The following is a 16,579-nucleotide window of genomic DNA, read 5'->3' on the forward strand; positions in this document are numbered from 1 at the left end:
TAGTTATGACTCATGAGCTCCCAAACTTTTCCGTCATGGTTATTAAGAATCAATGATACGTCGATTTTTCACTAGTGTGTTTGAAATGCAGCTAAACCCACCTTTTCCTATGATTCGCTGCATGAGGGAGACACTGAAATGCCTGGAGACAATCAGCACTTATCTAATTTCAAAAATAGCCCTAGTGAATTGAATGCCATTTTTCCTAGTCGTGCACACCAACCTAATTTATGCTCTTAACCTGTCAATATAATGATCAGTATTCAGAAAAACCGGAACCACATGTGTTATCAAGGAAAACATATGAGAAGTATATTGTACCTACACACACACACACACACACATATATATATATATATATATATATATATATATACACGAATTAAAATTCTATTTTCTGAAGGCATGTTAGAATATATTGATTATAAACAGGCAATATATTTGTAAATACACTGATTATGTAGGAGAGAACACTCTTAAGGGCACCATACAGAACTATTTGAAGAACTGGTAGGTGATTTTTCTTTAAAAGCTTAACATTCTGCAATAAAGGGGTAGGTGGGTGCAGCTGGCAGCCAGATTCTATTGCTATATCTTGAAACACAGAACCACCCAAACCTTGGAAGACCAGGGCTGTGATGATTTGGGGATTACTCCAGGTGGAGTTACCTGGTTCCAAACTCAGGCGTTTGTAAGAGTCCCGCAGCTCCAGGGGGGCTCCTCCCAGGTAGACGGGGGAGTTCACCATCAGGGCCTGCGCTCTGGACTCCGGCACACGCTCCGTCAGTTCATTCACGCTGGCTGACACCACGGAGCCTTCCCTCTTAACCATCACCGTGTTCCACTCCCCGTTGCAATAGGACAGCCCCAGCCACAGGTCCACTTGGGTGAAAGCGAGACTGGTGTTTAACCGGAGGCTCAGAATTCCACTCTTCAGCTCCACCTGCATTGCACAGAAAAAAACAGAACAGGTGTGTAACAAGACTGCAGGACGGCAGACTGGGAGAGAGCAGAAGGCCAACTCCTTATAGAAAAGCAAGAAATTTCCCTGAAAGCGCTCTAGAAAAGCATTCCACTTTGTTCTGAGCCAAACTGGAGTAGCATCTAATGAGCCCTCTGCAAGTTTGTAATGGACATAAATACTGTAGTGAGTCAAACAAATCCACACCCAGTAATGATTATACGACATGATACGATATGATGCAGGCAGAAACTTTCTGGGGGTGCAACACAGGTAAAGATTAAACCCTAGAGCCCGGCTGACGTGGCTCAGCAGTTGAGCGTCGGCCTAGGATCCAGGAGGTCTCGGTTCAATTCCTGGTCAGGGCACATGCCCGAGTTTCAGGCTCGATCCTCAGCAGGGGGCGGGCAGGAGGCAGCTGATCAATGACTCTCATCATTGATGTTTCTCTCTCTCTCTCTCTCCCTTCCTCTCTCGGGGAAAAAAACTCGAGGCTTTAAAAAAAAAAGATTAAACCCTAGATAAGTGACTGAAAAGAACAGAATAGTTTGAACTATGATTCTATTTTTGAGTTTTTTAAAAAATGAGAAAACACTACTTCATATATCAATTTAATTTGGGGGGGGAATATGACAAGACATTAAGAGAATGAAATGTCAAGCTTGATTAGGCTTATTTTAACTGGTTGGCGAATTCAATTTCAAATTTCTAAGATGCATTTTGATCTACTATTTCAGTTTTTATATTCTAAATCCTTAACTAACATAATTGCTTCTATGAGTTTTCTTTTAGAGGAAGGTGCCATCTTCTAATACAAACATATTTTGCCCAAATTTTCGTAGGACGGGAAATGCCTCCAATATGTTTTCCTTCAAAATCGTACGGGGTCATTATTTTACCTACTGTGTTTTTATTTTGTTAGAAGTCAAATCAGCAACCATAGGGATACTTAAAAATTTGCAATCGATCATGTCTAATGAAACCGATAAGTGAGGCCAGATAAAAATTATTACGTTTTCTATGTAAATAGCATCTTTGTGACGTATGTTGGGTAAGCAGTTATTCTTTTATCCATTCATCCAAGAAACACTGAAATCCTTGCTGTGCTCCATGAACCTGAGGCTCCAAGATAAACACGGTTTTTAACAGTCACAGTCTAACAGCAGAGACGTGCAGGTGAAAACACCATAAGCAAGATGGGAACAGGGTGCAGGGAGAGCGCTTCCCGGGAACAGGGAAAGGGCTCCTACTTGTGTAACGTGAACGCCTGTTTTCTGCAGCGTAACACGGAATCTCACATTTTAAAGTGAATTTGAATGAAATGAACTTCACATACCACGAGAAAATCAGGCCCATCTTTGTTGTAGATGAAGAGAAGCAATCCGCTCAGCTGGTCTGTCCTGAACTCAAAGGAAATCTCAAAGTCCAGGCCGCCCTGGAACACGGACGGGTCAAGCTGCAGGAACCCTGCCGGGGAAAGGACACGTGGAAACAACATCGTCAGCACTGTGCGAACCCTGCGGCGAACCTCTCGCAAAATGAGACGCGATGTTAAGGATCCCCCTGTAACTATGCAGAGCAGGCAGGATGCACTCAACAGACCTTCTCAGAGAAAGCAGCGATCTGTTCTCTAAATCGTGGCTACAGCTGAGACCGTCGCTGTGTCACATAATTATTAACAACAAGCAATTGCACTTAGAATGCAATAATGACGGCGGTGAGAAGAGCTTGGGAAAGTGCACAGACCGTGATATCCCGGCGCCTTCTGTCCCGAAGGCGGCCCAAGCAACTGAATAACCGGCAACCCAGGTACAAAGGCAGGAGGCCAAGGTGGGCTTTTATCTGAAGAGCGTGCCGTGTCCCCCAGGCTGCCACGTTCCCCTCCGCCCCTCGTGGCTGGTGGCTGCCAGGCAGAGACCGCAGGTGGGGACGTGCCAGGGACACTGCCCCTCACCTCTGCTGCCGTTTGGAGAAGTGGCCATGAGAGCGGCTGTGATATGCTCTCCCCTAATGACCTCCTTACCCCGTTACGAAGCTGGAATTTTACTCTGAGAAATACTGTCCGTCTGCGTAACAGGACAGACAGATATTTGTGAATTCGCCTGGCAACTCCTTCGAAACATCTAAGTAAATTTCATTCTACGTAAAACAACGGACTTATTAACCAAAGGACATCTGTGACACCATCCCATGGAAACTGGCAGCTGCGTTGGGCCACTACAGAGCTTCCACGTGAATATATATTTATGAGTCTTAACAATTTATATTACGTATTCAAGCTTTGAGCGTATATTTCTGGGTATCCTGCATAACTAGGCATTCACATGAGGTCAAGGTAATGGGGCAGAGGAGATAAAATTATGCCAAGGATAGAACAGGGCTGCTAAGCGATGACCGATGGCTACTGGAGACCCTTACCTGCTCCTAGGAACCGGGCTCCCTCCTGCAGTGAAGAGGGGCACCCCTCCCAGGTGCTGTACACGTTGGCTTGCTCTTCAGAGCTCTGCCAAACCAGAGGCTCCCACACAGCGGAGGGATTGTAGCTCTTCATAAAATACACATCCTTGAGACAGCCCACAAACCCCTTTCGGATTATGTCTACAGGAGGAGACAGGTATCAAGAAATACGTACTTTGAAAAAATGCTTTTCAAGCGATTGATTTTATGTGCAATTAAAATAAAAGAAATGGGCGGCTGCTCTACGTATTTACTGCAAACCTGTTAATGATTCATGTAAACACCACCCCACCCCAGCTATGCTAAGCGGTGACCATTATAATGCCCAGCCCTGGTTCAGACCCATAACACAGAGGCAGAAAGAGAGGTTAAGGCAAAAAAAAAAAAAAAACCCTTGGTTTTTATAGTATTAGCAAGAATATTGACTTTTGAATCAGCAGGGAGATTTCATCTGCCACTGGCCTTAAAAATAGAAAGAGCTATCCTGTTTTAAAAGTTACATCTGAAGGGAGTGTTTCTATTATAGCTATAGTTTATAGTTTAAGTCGCTCATCATAATAAACTAGTTTGTTATACAATTCAATCAGGCATTTGATCTCCTTTCTAGGAAGGGTGAGGTTTTTTTTCTATTTAACGTTAATTTCATTCCTGTTCGTTTTATTAACTTCATCTTAGAGTCAGTTTTTGTTCTAGGGTCCTAAAGTACAGGAATTACTTTGTCTATGGCCCAAATATGACACTTGTGGCTTGTGCCTGGAATTATTTGTTGACATACCTACACCCTCTGTCATGCTAAAGGAAAGATTCTCCTTCCCATTTAAACTGAACATCAGGCTCATGGTGTTGCATTTGTGTCGTTTTATGTTCAATTAAAAAATCTCAAAAAAAACAAACCAAACCTGACATGTAATGCGAAACTCCCATAACTTCAACTGAAATGAATATAATTCATTTAAGCCAAAGTTTAACGAAACTTTCATACATCAAGAACTGGTCACTAATATTTTCAATGCCAAGTAATCCATGGCTCCTTTAGGAGATGAGAGACCTAATGGAAATCTTTGACATCGTGATATAGGCAAAACACAGAGCTTATTCTTGTATTATTATTTATTATTATATTATTTTGCATGAGAGAGAAAATACTATTACTCGTATTTTTAAATAATGTCCTGTGGTTCTAAGTACTGGTGACAAGGTATAAATTCTGTGCCTCCCACACTCACCGGGATCCCTCCTCAGGACGGGGTGGCCCTGCGGCAGCCCCCCTACAAACACTCCTGTGTTCTCTCCGATGACAGTGCTGCCATTCAGGGGCCCAGAGGAGCCTAGGGAGGAGACCAGAAGCCCAAGGTCATCAGGGTGTTCTCTCTCTACTGATTTAACAAATGCTTCAACCCTTCCCTGGGCTCTGGGGACATCCCTCGTTCTCGGTCCTTGTCTTACCTTAATCCTGCCCTGGCTGGCTTTCTGCACCGGTTCTTCCTCCTGCCCCCCGCATCTCGATGGTGGAATGACCCAGACCCCCTCCCTTCTCCAATCTCTCCACCTACAAGTTGCCCTAAATTGCCCAGAGGCATAAATGCAGGGCTGGGCCCCTGCAGGAACTACCAGGGCCAACGGCCAGGAGGGGCCTGGGGCCCGGCCTCGCTGCCCGGCTCCTGTTCAGATGCCTATCTAACTCTGTTCTTTTTTGGGAGAAGGGGGGACATTTGCTTTTCAGGGCCCAAGCCATATATCAAGGAAGTTCTCACCCGTGTAGCGCCCGTCCAGCGTGATCTGGCCGAGAGCCTGGTGCCTGACAGCAATCACGTCATGCCACCTGCCATCGCTGTACAGCTTACCCCCATCGTTAGTTGTGGTAACTTCCACCGCAGACCCCTGGAGGGAATGAATGAGTGAGTGAGTGAATGAATGAAAATGTATTTTTAAACAAAAATACATATACACGGTGGGCAAAAGTAGGTTTACAGTTGTGAGTAGGCAAAACATAGAGCTTATTCTTGTTTTATTATTATTATATTATTTTCCATACAAACAACTGCAGACCTACTTTTACCCCACCCTGTGTGTGTGTATATATATACACACACACACACAAATATGTTTGTATAAACATGCATGCATATATATGTACACATGCATACATATATGTTAAAAACCGATACACAAATTTCAATATAATCCTGATGCAAGCACGCACACGTTTCCAACTGAGCTCAAAATTAAATTCACGTGTAACATCACTGGCTTTTCTGTGATGAGCCTTGGTGAACAGGACGGTGCTCGAATCTGAAAGGAGCCTCTCTTTGGAGTAAGAATTTCTAAGGAGCTATATTCATCAGATAGGTAACAAATTTCCTATTTTAAAATTTTCTACATTAATTTTTGTTGGAAATATAAAAAATGGACAAGAATTTGAAACGAATGAAGTACTATTTGATCGAGATTGTTTTAAAGACAGGGAAAGGCCTGGCAAGTTAGTCTTTCTTGCCTACATTACACTGCGAGTAAGCAACGCCATCATATTGAAAATGAGCCAGTTCTTTAAAATATTGACCGTAAGCGCTGTGGTTTAACTTAGGACTCGGTGCTCTGTAGTCTACAATCTAGCATTTATACTTTTGCCCCAGGCAACAGAATCGTAGTTAAAAATGAGTTCCTACATAGATACTAGGAAATGGCAGATACCAAGAATAGAGATTTGCAAACAGGAAGTAAGGGTATGAACAAGAAAAAGGAACTTTCTATCTCAGCCCTTTACAGCCAAGCGGACACTTTCTAAGTCCATCATGATTGACACAAAGGTGCTCCTTTTAGTGAGAGTGAGTGAACAGCACTAAGTAAAGTACAGTTGAACTCTGTCACTATCATCATCTAATAGTACGGCTAGTAAAGAAAAATTATTCTGAAATAAAAAATATATTTCTTAATAAAATTGATTTCTTTAGCAATAATTAACTTCAACCCAATACAGTATTTAAAAGCAAAAAATAAGATTGGCTAACATATTACAAAATATTTTCTTAATTGCTTGGAATGTTACATGAAACTCTACTTATTTTGGTATCAGCTTTTTCAAAAAGAGAAAACTGGTCCTTATCGGATATAATATAGCAGAATACTTCTATCACGAAAACTACGATGTTCATCACACCATTTGAAACATTTATGTTCCTATTTCCCTAAAATGACTTCGGCAATATGACATGTCCATTCTACACATTTAATTGGCTCCTGTCAGGCCTCATACAGAACATGACAACATGTATGACACACGGAATTTCTTATTACCAAAAACCAGCTCTTAATTTTCCGTGAGTATAAGCGGGTTGCTTCTCTCACGGACAATATCCCAACTTTTACAGACAACTCGATCGGCTAGAAAAACGGCCATTTGTTAAGTCCACTCGCCGGCCCTTGAATTTTCCCAGGCTGACTTTCCTCCTATCTCTTTCCCCTACGTGCTCTTTTATTTTCTTCCACCCTATTTCAACATTTTAATATTTTACAAACACACATTTCATTATCGTGGTTTAATAATTAAAACCAGAACTGGTGTTGTGCCCAATTAATGTGCCCTGGTGCCATGCCCATTAGTTTTTCCATTAGTGAATTCTACAATACTAATGGGATTACTAGCATGGGATGCTAATTGGGCGTGACATAAGAAACTGGCTTATTTCTTAGCATACCCTTCCTAATGATGAAATTAATGAGCATTTTATTAAATGCTGTCTCATCAAAGTGTACTTAGTTAGCGTTAAAATTGTTACAAACGACGCTGCTGCATTCTCAGAGATCAGGTGTCTGAGTTAGGGGTTCTTTATATAATGTTTGGCAACAATCGGGAGCATTAATAGGTCCCTACATCAGAAATCATGTTTATTGGAGATAAATTCAGGTCCAGAACATACAGCCTCAGTGTGCCAAGTGTCCTTTCTACTTAGAGGAACTTCGTACACTATTCTTTGATCATGATTTCTAAGGTTATCTCCCCCAATCAATCGGTTCCAGTGCCATGTCATGCAGTTTGTTCCTCCCGTTTGGAAAATATCGGACATGTTAAAGAGGCACTATTCAGAATATTTGGAAACCTTCCACTTCCACAGCTTCCTTCTAAGTGACATCAGGGTGTCATGTGAATTTCCTGTTAATGTCACTGAGAGTAAAACTTCAAACGGTAACCACTAAGCGAGTCGTTATTGGTCAATAAAATATCATCTGATCAAGTACATTCAAATTGAAGTCAATCAAGTAAAGAATGGAAAGATTATAGCTAATTTGTATACGCTAGCAGAGGTTCCCTGGACATGTGTGCTAACTTTTTAGTGAAGGCCACAGATATTCTCAGGCCAAGAATTGTTGAAACTGTGGAGTGGAAGATCAGGGGATGGGAAGGTTTAATGATACCGAAGAGATCATTTTTACCTGGAATGATAATCTCTCCCTACAAGGCAAAAATCACCTGTATTTTCAAGAAAGTGACAATTGATTCAAAAGAAAGTAAGGTATTCATTGAGCAGGGTCGCCTTAGAATACACTGGGGAAAATGTAATCAGAGATAGTGCAGTAAGTGCTCATGGCTCATGGTGCCGTCTACCTATGAAGCCAGGAGCTCGAGGTGGCCAGGACCGTGTCCTTCCTCAAGTGTCACTCCTCGAATTAATCCACTAAACGCTTCCAAGTGAGAAATAATATTTTCAGTTCCGTAATGGAATCAACTTCAGTGTGCTGATTGTTTTGTTTTGTTTCATTTGCCATCTGCCTTGCCTCCTGAGACAGCTGCGGGTTTGCCCTGTCTCTCCGGCTGCTGGATCTGCTTAGGTGAGGCGCTATTGCTTTTTCTTGCTTACTCACGGCCCACCTATTGGCATCCCTGTAGAAGCTGCAGTCCTAGGGGACATCCTGAAGTCACAGGGCCTGAGGGCCTGCAGTGTCGAAGCCAGGCAGTTACCAGGCTCCTGCTAAAACACTAGGAGTAAACCCCTCTTCCCCTGGTCCTTCCACTGGCCAACCCCTGGCTCTCCTGGCCTCCTGAAGCTCTGCCCTGGGGGACTCAGCCCGTCTCCTGGGCTCCCCTGCAGGAGGCCAGGCAGGATACTCAGGCACCATTGGTGGGGATTCCGTGTGAGAACCTGAGCACTTACCTGCATACTTGGCACCTAGGAAATTCTCAAAAACCTCTGGTCTTAGGATTAATCATTTTTACCTGAGGATCAAAGAGAAAGTAAGGACGCCCGTGTTTCAGCTGAAGAGCAAAGTACTCCTCCTGGTTGCCTGGGGATGCGGCAAAGACGAGCAGACCGTCGGGCACCCTCGTTCGGAAGCTGGCCTTGATGCCTGAGACAAGTGCAATCAGCGAGTCAGTGCCAGGGTTTTGTTGATTTTCCCTGATAAACGCACATTTACTCTATTATTTATGATGCAGTGAGAATAGTCGGGCAATTATACACAGCGATGTCCTGGGATGGGCCCATTATGAATGCCAACCTATGCTTGGAAACCCAAGTCTACACTCCCAAGAATCAATATAGAACAAAGGTTGAATTTATGCAAAACCCATCGATGGAAAAAGACATGGTGTCAACCCAAAATTGGATACTTGGAAATATCCAGTTGAAACTATCATCAGAATCATAAAAATAAATGGGCTTTTGGACACGAGTGAAAGAAACACAGGGGCCTCATTTAACACACTTAAGAAGGTTAAAGAATGAGCCCAGCAACAGGAGCTATGACGTGGGAAGACCCGCTCTTAGGTGGCCTGTAGAGCTAATTTTCTGAAACGCCATTCTGCAACCAAAGGGTCTGCAGCCTTCCGAATTTCAGGGTCTCCCCTCACCCTCAGATCACCTACCAGCATTGCCTGACACACACCACGCTCTTGTCTCACAGAAATTTCCCCAGTTCAGGAAGCTGGGCAGTTTGTGATGGTCACATAGATGCTGTCCCACTGTCACCATCTGGGCCCACCTCCATTCCACCTGGTATCTCACCTGCTCAACGCATAGAGTCCCCTGCATAAGGCATTTCGCTTATTGCATTGAAACTGGCAAAGAAGTTTAAGAGGGACAATCTCTGGAAAGATCAAATGTATACGTAGATATACATACATAGACAAGTTATATGGTGAGAGTCAAGAGCTCAAGGACATACATGAGAATAGCATGTAACATGCTCAATAGCACAATATGAGTAACTAATGAACGCTGATTTGAGTTAGCAACACAGTCAACCAGAATTGCAGAAGTTTGGAGGAGAGCGAGCTCCCTTCAGGTTGGGCTGGTAACCAAAGGTCCCTGTGCTTAAGGGGACTCATTCTGGGTTCAGCAGACCGCAACCACCTCAAGAGTCAAGCGTGTCTCACTCATCTTTCCTCGTGTTTCAAATCCTGCCAGGACCATGAAACAAACAGGTATGGTCTAAGGTAAGAGTTACTTATCCCTAATATAAGCCACATTGTTTGGCTCACATTTTATAGAAAATTCAAGAGAAGAAACAGAAAGATGGTACTCTTAGTTTCTAGGACGTTTCAGAGAGAAAATATGCTTTATTAGAGTAGTGTATCAAATTGGTCCAAGATGTACCAAGGACTGCAGGAAAACACCATGAGTGAGATATGCTAATGCAAATCAAGGCCTATTTTGTCAGGAAATTAACCGGGGTATGGAGAATGGAGTCTCAGTGCATAAGCTCCTCAAATTAAAAGAACTTTAATTCACATAAACACAATGTATTCTATTACATAGGTATTTTCTCATCCTTGCTCTCATAAAGGAAGCTAATCCTCTTGGTTTCATTATCAAATATCCCTTCTGCTTCATTCCTACCCAAACCAATTGCTGGGAGACGGATTTCTAGCTGTCTGTAGGGTGCATTAGGGGATGGAAAAGGTTCCCTATAGAAGCGACTCTAGCTTTGGCTCAGTCTGAATTGTGCAAGTAAGTTCTAAATTAGAAAGGGTATTTCTTTTTACTTGCCTGCCGTTAGGTGGTGCTAAAAATGTCTCCATTCATAAAATATGTAGGGCTAGCCGGCCTATAAATACATGAATAACAAAATCTTCATTGACTGTATTTGACAAAGTAACTATTGAAAATGAATTGGAAAAGATTATAAATGGCCTGGAATTGATCCCCAAATGGCTCTTTATTAGAATTCCAAAGTTTCGTTCTTGTTCATTTAAACATAGACGGTTTCTTAGTTGTTTTTTAAAGTGTTTTTCAACCGTTTATCGCTCATGAACTTGGGAAGCATTAGATCAGCCTTCTAAAAATTGCACTGGAAGTACAGATTAGGATACAAAGTTGGAGAATGCCAACAGTGATTAGAAACACCTTTAGAGGTGGCCATAGGACAGGGCCTACAAGTCTACAGAGCTCCTTAGGAAAAAAGGACTGGCTCCCAGCCTAGTATGTAGCTTTTATATAATTAGAAACAGGTCCTTTAATTACTTGTCAAGGCCAAAAAATATACCTTAGTTTCAAAACAAATGTATAACATATTGGTCAAAGATGAAATAATTTAAAGATTTTAAACTGTAAGATAAAATAATACTATGTTAATAATATTGCTTAATAATGTTACTATATTATATATAACATGTTAACAGTATTATTTATGTTATGTCGAAGTTGCTGAAAGATTAACTTGGTTAAACTAAAAGGTTGAACACACTTACCTAGTAATGGTAAATTTATAAATAAATGAATAAACAGAAAAGTAGAAGATATATTTTATGCCCTAAATTTTGAGCTAGGTGAAAAAAGGAAATTAATTTTTTTCTGGGTTCCCCCCCCCCATTTAAAAACCACTAAGTCGATACCTGTTTTTACTTTATTTTTTCGCCACCCTATTATACTCACCAGTGGTAAAACAAACAGGACATTTTAGCTTTAATCTTCTTACTACATAACCCAAATAACTTCAGTCATGTTTGCATTAATGCTGCATTAATCATGTTGTTGCGTATTAATGAGTTTTCGGGCTATGCTAATTACTGTCATAGATTCTGCAGCAGCCCATTAAATATACAAATTACAGAATTAAAGAGCCAGAGCTCTTCATGATTAATCTCTAAATGGGGAAAAAAACTAATGATGTCTGTACAAAGTTTCCCTCTACTTTTGGCTGAGGGAGCCCAATGAACAACCAGTTAGACTGTGTGAGGAGTGAGGGCCTCACGTCCTACGCGATTTTATGGGGACAGTGGTCGCTGCTTAATAGTTGGTAAAAATCCCACAGCCTGTACCATCTACTTGCCCTGATTGTGGTGCTGTCCAGGACTGAACATGACCTGGAGTAAGGTAAGTTGAAGCTGAATTCGTTCCGTGAAAATTAATACGAAAAGCACACTCATCTAAGGGAATTGTCACACGAAGGGCCGCAAACACAAACGTCATCAAGGATACATACGATTCTCACAAAAGCAAAACCGTGAAGCTTCGCTATCCTACAGGAAGCCTCCAGGATGTCACGGGTAGAGCTGTCCCGCATCGATCAGGTCTGGACGGGAGGGTGGAGCTCAGTGTAGACATTTGTACGTGGCCGGGTGGGTGGTATAAACACCCAGCTGCAAGCTCGGGGAGAAAGGGTGGCTCCTCATCTCATGGGCAGAGCGCAGCAAATAGGCTGATGCTTAAAACATGCCAGGGACACAAGAGAGGGTCACAGGCTAAAGAATCTGGACAGACACACGGAGATTTGGACAGACACACGGACAACTGGGCCCAGGCGTGAAGAGTTAAAACAGCAATGCAGGTCCTAGGCAGGGATGGGGAACATCTGGCCTGCAGGCCGTATTTGGCCTGGCCCTGCCAAGGCAACTGCAGGCGGGTCTCAAAATCGAATAAATCTGGGAGCTTTCCTCATAGCTAATTTTTAAGTTGATAATTTTATATGGCCCGCAAATGATGTTATAAATATCCAAGTGGCCCTTGGCGGAAAAAAGGTTCCCCACCCCTACAGGTCTCTGTCTCCTAAGCATTTCCAAGAGCAGCTGCAATTGTGAGGCTGTGGGAGGGGTGCAACTTAAACCCTATAAAGAGCCAGTCGTGGACCGATTGGGGTGCTCTCCTTGCGTCTGTTTTCAAAGATGTATTTCTCATATGTTTTCCCTTTCCCGTTAATGAAAGTCTTTGAAAACAGGAAGAGTTACCATGTTTCCGAAGACATTTGTTGTTGGATCAGTTGCTATACTGCTGTGCACACAATGGAAATTCAATCCGTGTTGCTGACTTACAAACCCACACGCAAAATGATCAGAGGAAGACCTAGATTCAAACCCAAGATGGACATACTGTGCACACATACGCACGGAAAGACAGAAGCTAGAGCTTGGGCGGCCAAGCTACATGCAAGTTCAACACCTCAGAAAGATCTTTTTCCTGCTGTGAGGGCCTGGCATGTACAGACTAGAAACGGGTCATATATTCTTCCTTACGGGGAGGCAGGACAGTGACCCACAGGCCTCTTCCCATCCCCTACACTCCTGACTCCAGAGCCATAAACCAGGGTTGGCGGAGCTCTATGAAGGAGACCCTTGCAATAGTCTAGGTTCTGGTCCCCACACAAAGGTGAGCCATCAATCAAAGGTGTCCCGAGCACCTTTCAGACTGAATTGATGCTCTGGGTGGCAAATTAAATAGAAGCCTTTGTCGCTTTAGCAGCAGTTGTATAAACACAGTGTTGCCCGGGCAGAAAGTAATTAAACTGAGAGAGGAAAGAAACATGACTTAAAGTGGATAAAATACAAATACATCAAAATTAAAGTCAGTGTAATGAGCTGAAACGCTGCGAATTTAGACAACGGCGCGTTAGCTAAAGCACAAAAACCCCTCGTAGGCAGCATCCGAGCCAACAGAAAGCACAGTGACTTGGGAACCCGGCAGCCAGGAAGGAAGCGTATTGATTAGGTGCCGCACACACGAACAGGAGAGTAAGAAAAAATCAACAAAAACTAACGACCAGGCCCGAGAACTACAACAGGCCAAACTAGAAATATAGCAATAAAAAAGGGGGGGGCATCTCCAGAATCTCCAGATAGAAATACAAGGAGACAAAAGCAAAACTCGGCCAAAAAAAGAGCAAACCAAGTTAGAAACTCAGCAAGAAATGCAAATCACGACAGAAGTAGGAGATCAAGACAAGAACACGTTCCACTTAACACCAGTTTTTACATCGGAAGGACACTCGCAGCAACACCTCGGCCCAATGCTAATGAGCCAAAGAGACAATAACTGAACGTAAGAAATGGGCCCCATCTCACCCCGCAATGGTCGCGATGCCATTTCCCCTCATTATTGTTGACATGGTGACCTTCTGCTGAGGGGACACACCAAAAATGCCACCTAATTAAGGGTCGCCGGTGCAGAGAGGGGTTTTCTGGTCTCTACAGAGAGTCTATGGAGAGGGACCCCTCATCTATCCGGCATCGTCTGCGTACAAGGCGTTTTGCAATCCGGGGTTTCCAGATAGCAGTTCGTTGTTTCAAAAGCAAAATTGTTCTTTTTTGTTTTAAAAAGTTTTTATTGATTTTCAGAGAGAGAAAGAAACATCGATGAGAGAGTAACATGGATCGCCTGTCTCCTGCACGCTCCCCAACAGGGATGGGGCCTGAAACCGGGGCGTGTGCCCAGACCGGGAGTCGAACCGGCGGCCTCCTGGTGCATGAGATGATGCTCAGCCACTGAGCACACCCGCCGAGCGCAAAATTGTTTTAATGCTTGAAATAAAGATGCTACAGAAAGCGTCACGCGTTTCCCGGTTTTCTAGAGTGTGGTAAGAATGCTTTAACCTTTCTGTTATTTGAGAGCCTCAAGTGTGACCAGCAATTTCTACACTGTCTCAGACAAGAATGGTGCCTCCAGGAGATCTTGAGCCTTTTTATCAAAACGGTTCTAGACGTGTAGGAACGAAACAGGACGTCTACATGTTTCAAGCATCCCTGTCTCCTTTGTTATCACTGAAACCACAGAACAAAACAAAACTCAAAAAGGTCACCCTGCCCTCAAGTAATATTTGGTCCCCTCTTAGCGCCCTTCCCCTTACCTTTGGTGCTATGTGCCCAGGGACCCCGACAGATACTCTTCCTGCGGGTGAGTGTGAAAGGAAAGGTCACACAATGAATTGTCGCCACGTGTCCACTGAAATTGTTATTGGATTCCCCACCTCTGCCGAGGCCAGCCTTGGCAACGCGCGCTCTTCTTTATCTGATTTGTCTCACGAGGAAGCGCTCAGGACAATGTTACCACCTCTATTGCTGGCATCTACACAGAGCCCTTCTAATACCCATCTGTGCTGCACACCGCGGACCAAATAATAAAGGTAATTCTGCAAAATTACCCAAATGATAGATCATCTCACACTCGAAAGCTGAGAGGGAGAGAATTCAAACCAAGAATCAGTGAACAGAAACATCAAGGGGCGAAGGGGTGAGGCATTCAAACGAAATGCTGCTGTAGCAAAACTGTCAGTGACCCTACATTCTTTCCATTAATTTTTTTTTCCTGCTTGTTAATTTGATTTTTACTAACAAGATACATTTTGGTGTGTGTTTGTTTTTTTTTTTCTTTTTTGTTTTTTTTTTTATCCCCTCCACCCTGCATCCATCCCACCCCAGGCCTTCCCCAGACCAGTGTCTGAATCCATGGGTTCTGCTTATAAACATTTAAGTTCTTTGATTAATCTCTCCCCACTTACTCCCCCTCCCCGCCTTCCCTCTGAGACCCCTCAGTCTGCTCCAAGCTTCTATGTCTCTGGATCCACTTTGTTCATCAGTTTATTTTGTTTATTATATTCCACATATGAGTGAGATCACGTGGTATTTGTCTTTCTCTGACTGGCCTATTTCACTCAGCATAATACTCTCCAGTTCCCTCCATGCTGTGCCAAAGGATAAAAGGTCCTTCTTGGATTTTTTGAAATAGTTTGAGGAGTGTAGGTGTTAATTCTGATGAGAAGTCAGATGACAGCCTTATGGGGGCTCCTTTGTAGGTAACAGATTGCTTTTCTCTAGCTTCCTTCAATAGTCTCCCTTTGTCTTGGATTCTTGGCATTTTAATTATGATGTGTCTGGGTGTGGGCCTCTATGGATTCTTCTTGCTTGGAACTCTCTGTGCCTCCTGAACTTGTGTCACTTTTTCCTGCACCAGGTTAGGGAAGTTTTCTGCCATTATTTCATCAAACAGGTTCTCTAACCCTTGCTTACTTTTGACCTCCTCTGGCACTCCTATGATGCAAATATTGTTACATTTCATGTTGTCCCACAGCTCCCTTAAACTGTCCTCCTGTTTTTTCTGTTTTCTTTTTGGGTCTGATTGAGTGATTGTTTCTACCAGGTCTTCTAATTCACTGATCTTCAGCTTCCTGTAATGTGTTGTTTATTCCTTCCAATGTATACTTTATTTCTGCTATGTCATTCTTAATTTCCTTCAGTTTCCATATCTTCCGTCATGCTGTTGAGCATCCTTACAATCAGTATTCTGAACTCTGTATTTGAGAAATTGCTTATCTCCATTTCATTAAGCTCTTTTTCTGGAGACTTCTCTTCTTTCATTTGGGGTTTGTTTTTTGGTCTCCCCATTTTGGCTGCCTTTTGGGGTTTGTTTCTAATTATTAGGTAGGCCTGCTAGGACTCTGTCTTTTTGGAGGGTCTCAGGTACAGGCCAATGTCAGATGAAGTTTGTGACTGGCCCCATGTACCCTGTTTGGAGCTATCAACAACCCTAGGCTTGAGGTCTCCTCTGCTGGGGCTGGGTGCATTTGGACAGGACCAAGATACACACCAAAGTCTGCTTTTCCAAGGCCCAGGTCCTGAAGCAGCTCAGGCAAAGACTCAAAGCACTCTGAGGTCTGCTTCTGCCTGCAGGCTGATTAATCTCATTCTCTTAATGAGCCTCAGGCTGTAGAGAAACTCCATAGTGGGGGGCATCTGGTTATCAGTCTCTTTTCATCCTTGGTTATAAGGGTGCTCTCCAGCTAGTTTTCAGTTGGTTTTTAGGATGTTTTTTCTATGTTTTAATTATAAATCCAGATTGGTCCCAGGAGAGTGTCAGTGTAGCTTCCACTCAGTCTGCTGCCACCTTGGATCTCTTCTTTCCATTAATTTTGAGTTTATTTGTGGGATGGTTTCCTTTCCTCTCCTTGGAGCCATTTCAG

General features: G+C 43.1%; 1 protein-coding gene across 1 annotated transcript in view; it reads right to left on the minus strand.

The window, feature by feature from the left end:
* USH2A (usherin) overlaps nucleotides 1–16,579 on the minus strand; it is a gene marked incomplete at its 5' end in the record, with an annotated part of 301,919 nt that overhangs the window by 180,536 nt on the left and 104,804 nt on the right. The window contains 6 exons of the mRNA XM_081124187.1: nucleotides 670–943; nucleotides 2,298–2,428; nucleotides 3,380–3,559; nucleotides 4,645–4,746; nucleotides 5,173–5,299; nucleotides 8,631–8,761. Coding sequence (XP_080980313.1) covers nucleotides 670–943; nucleotides 2,298–2,428; nucleotides 3,380–3,559; nucleotides 4,645–4,746; nucleotides 5,173–5,299; nucleotides 8,631–8,761 — 945 coding nt within the window. The remainder of the gene's footprint in view (nucleotides 1–669; nucleotides 944–2,297; nucleotides 2,429–3,379; nucleotides 3,560–4,644; nucleotides 4,747–5,172; nucleotides 5,300–8,630; nucleotides 8,762–16,579) is intronic.

Source organism: Miniopterus schreibersii (assembly GCF_964146895.1).
Source record: "Miniopterus schreibersii genome assembly, chromosome: 21".
NCBI classification, from domain to species: Eukaryota; Metazoa; Chordata; class Mammalia; order Chiroptera; family Miniopteridae; genus Miniopterus; species Miniopterus schreibersii.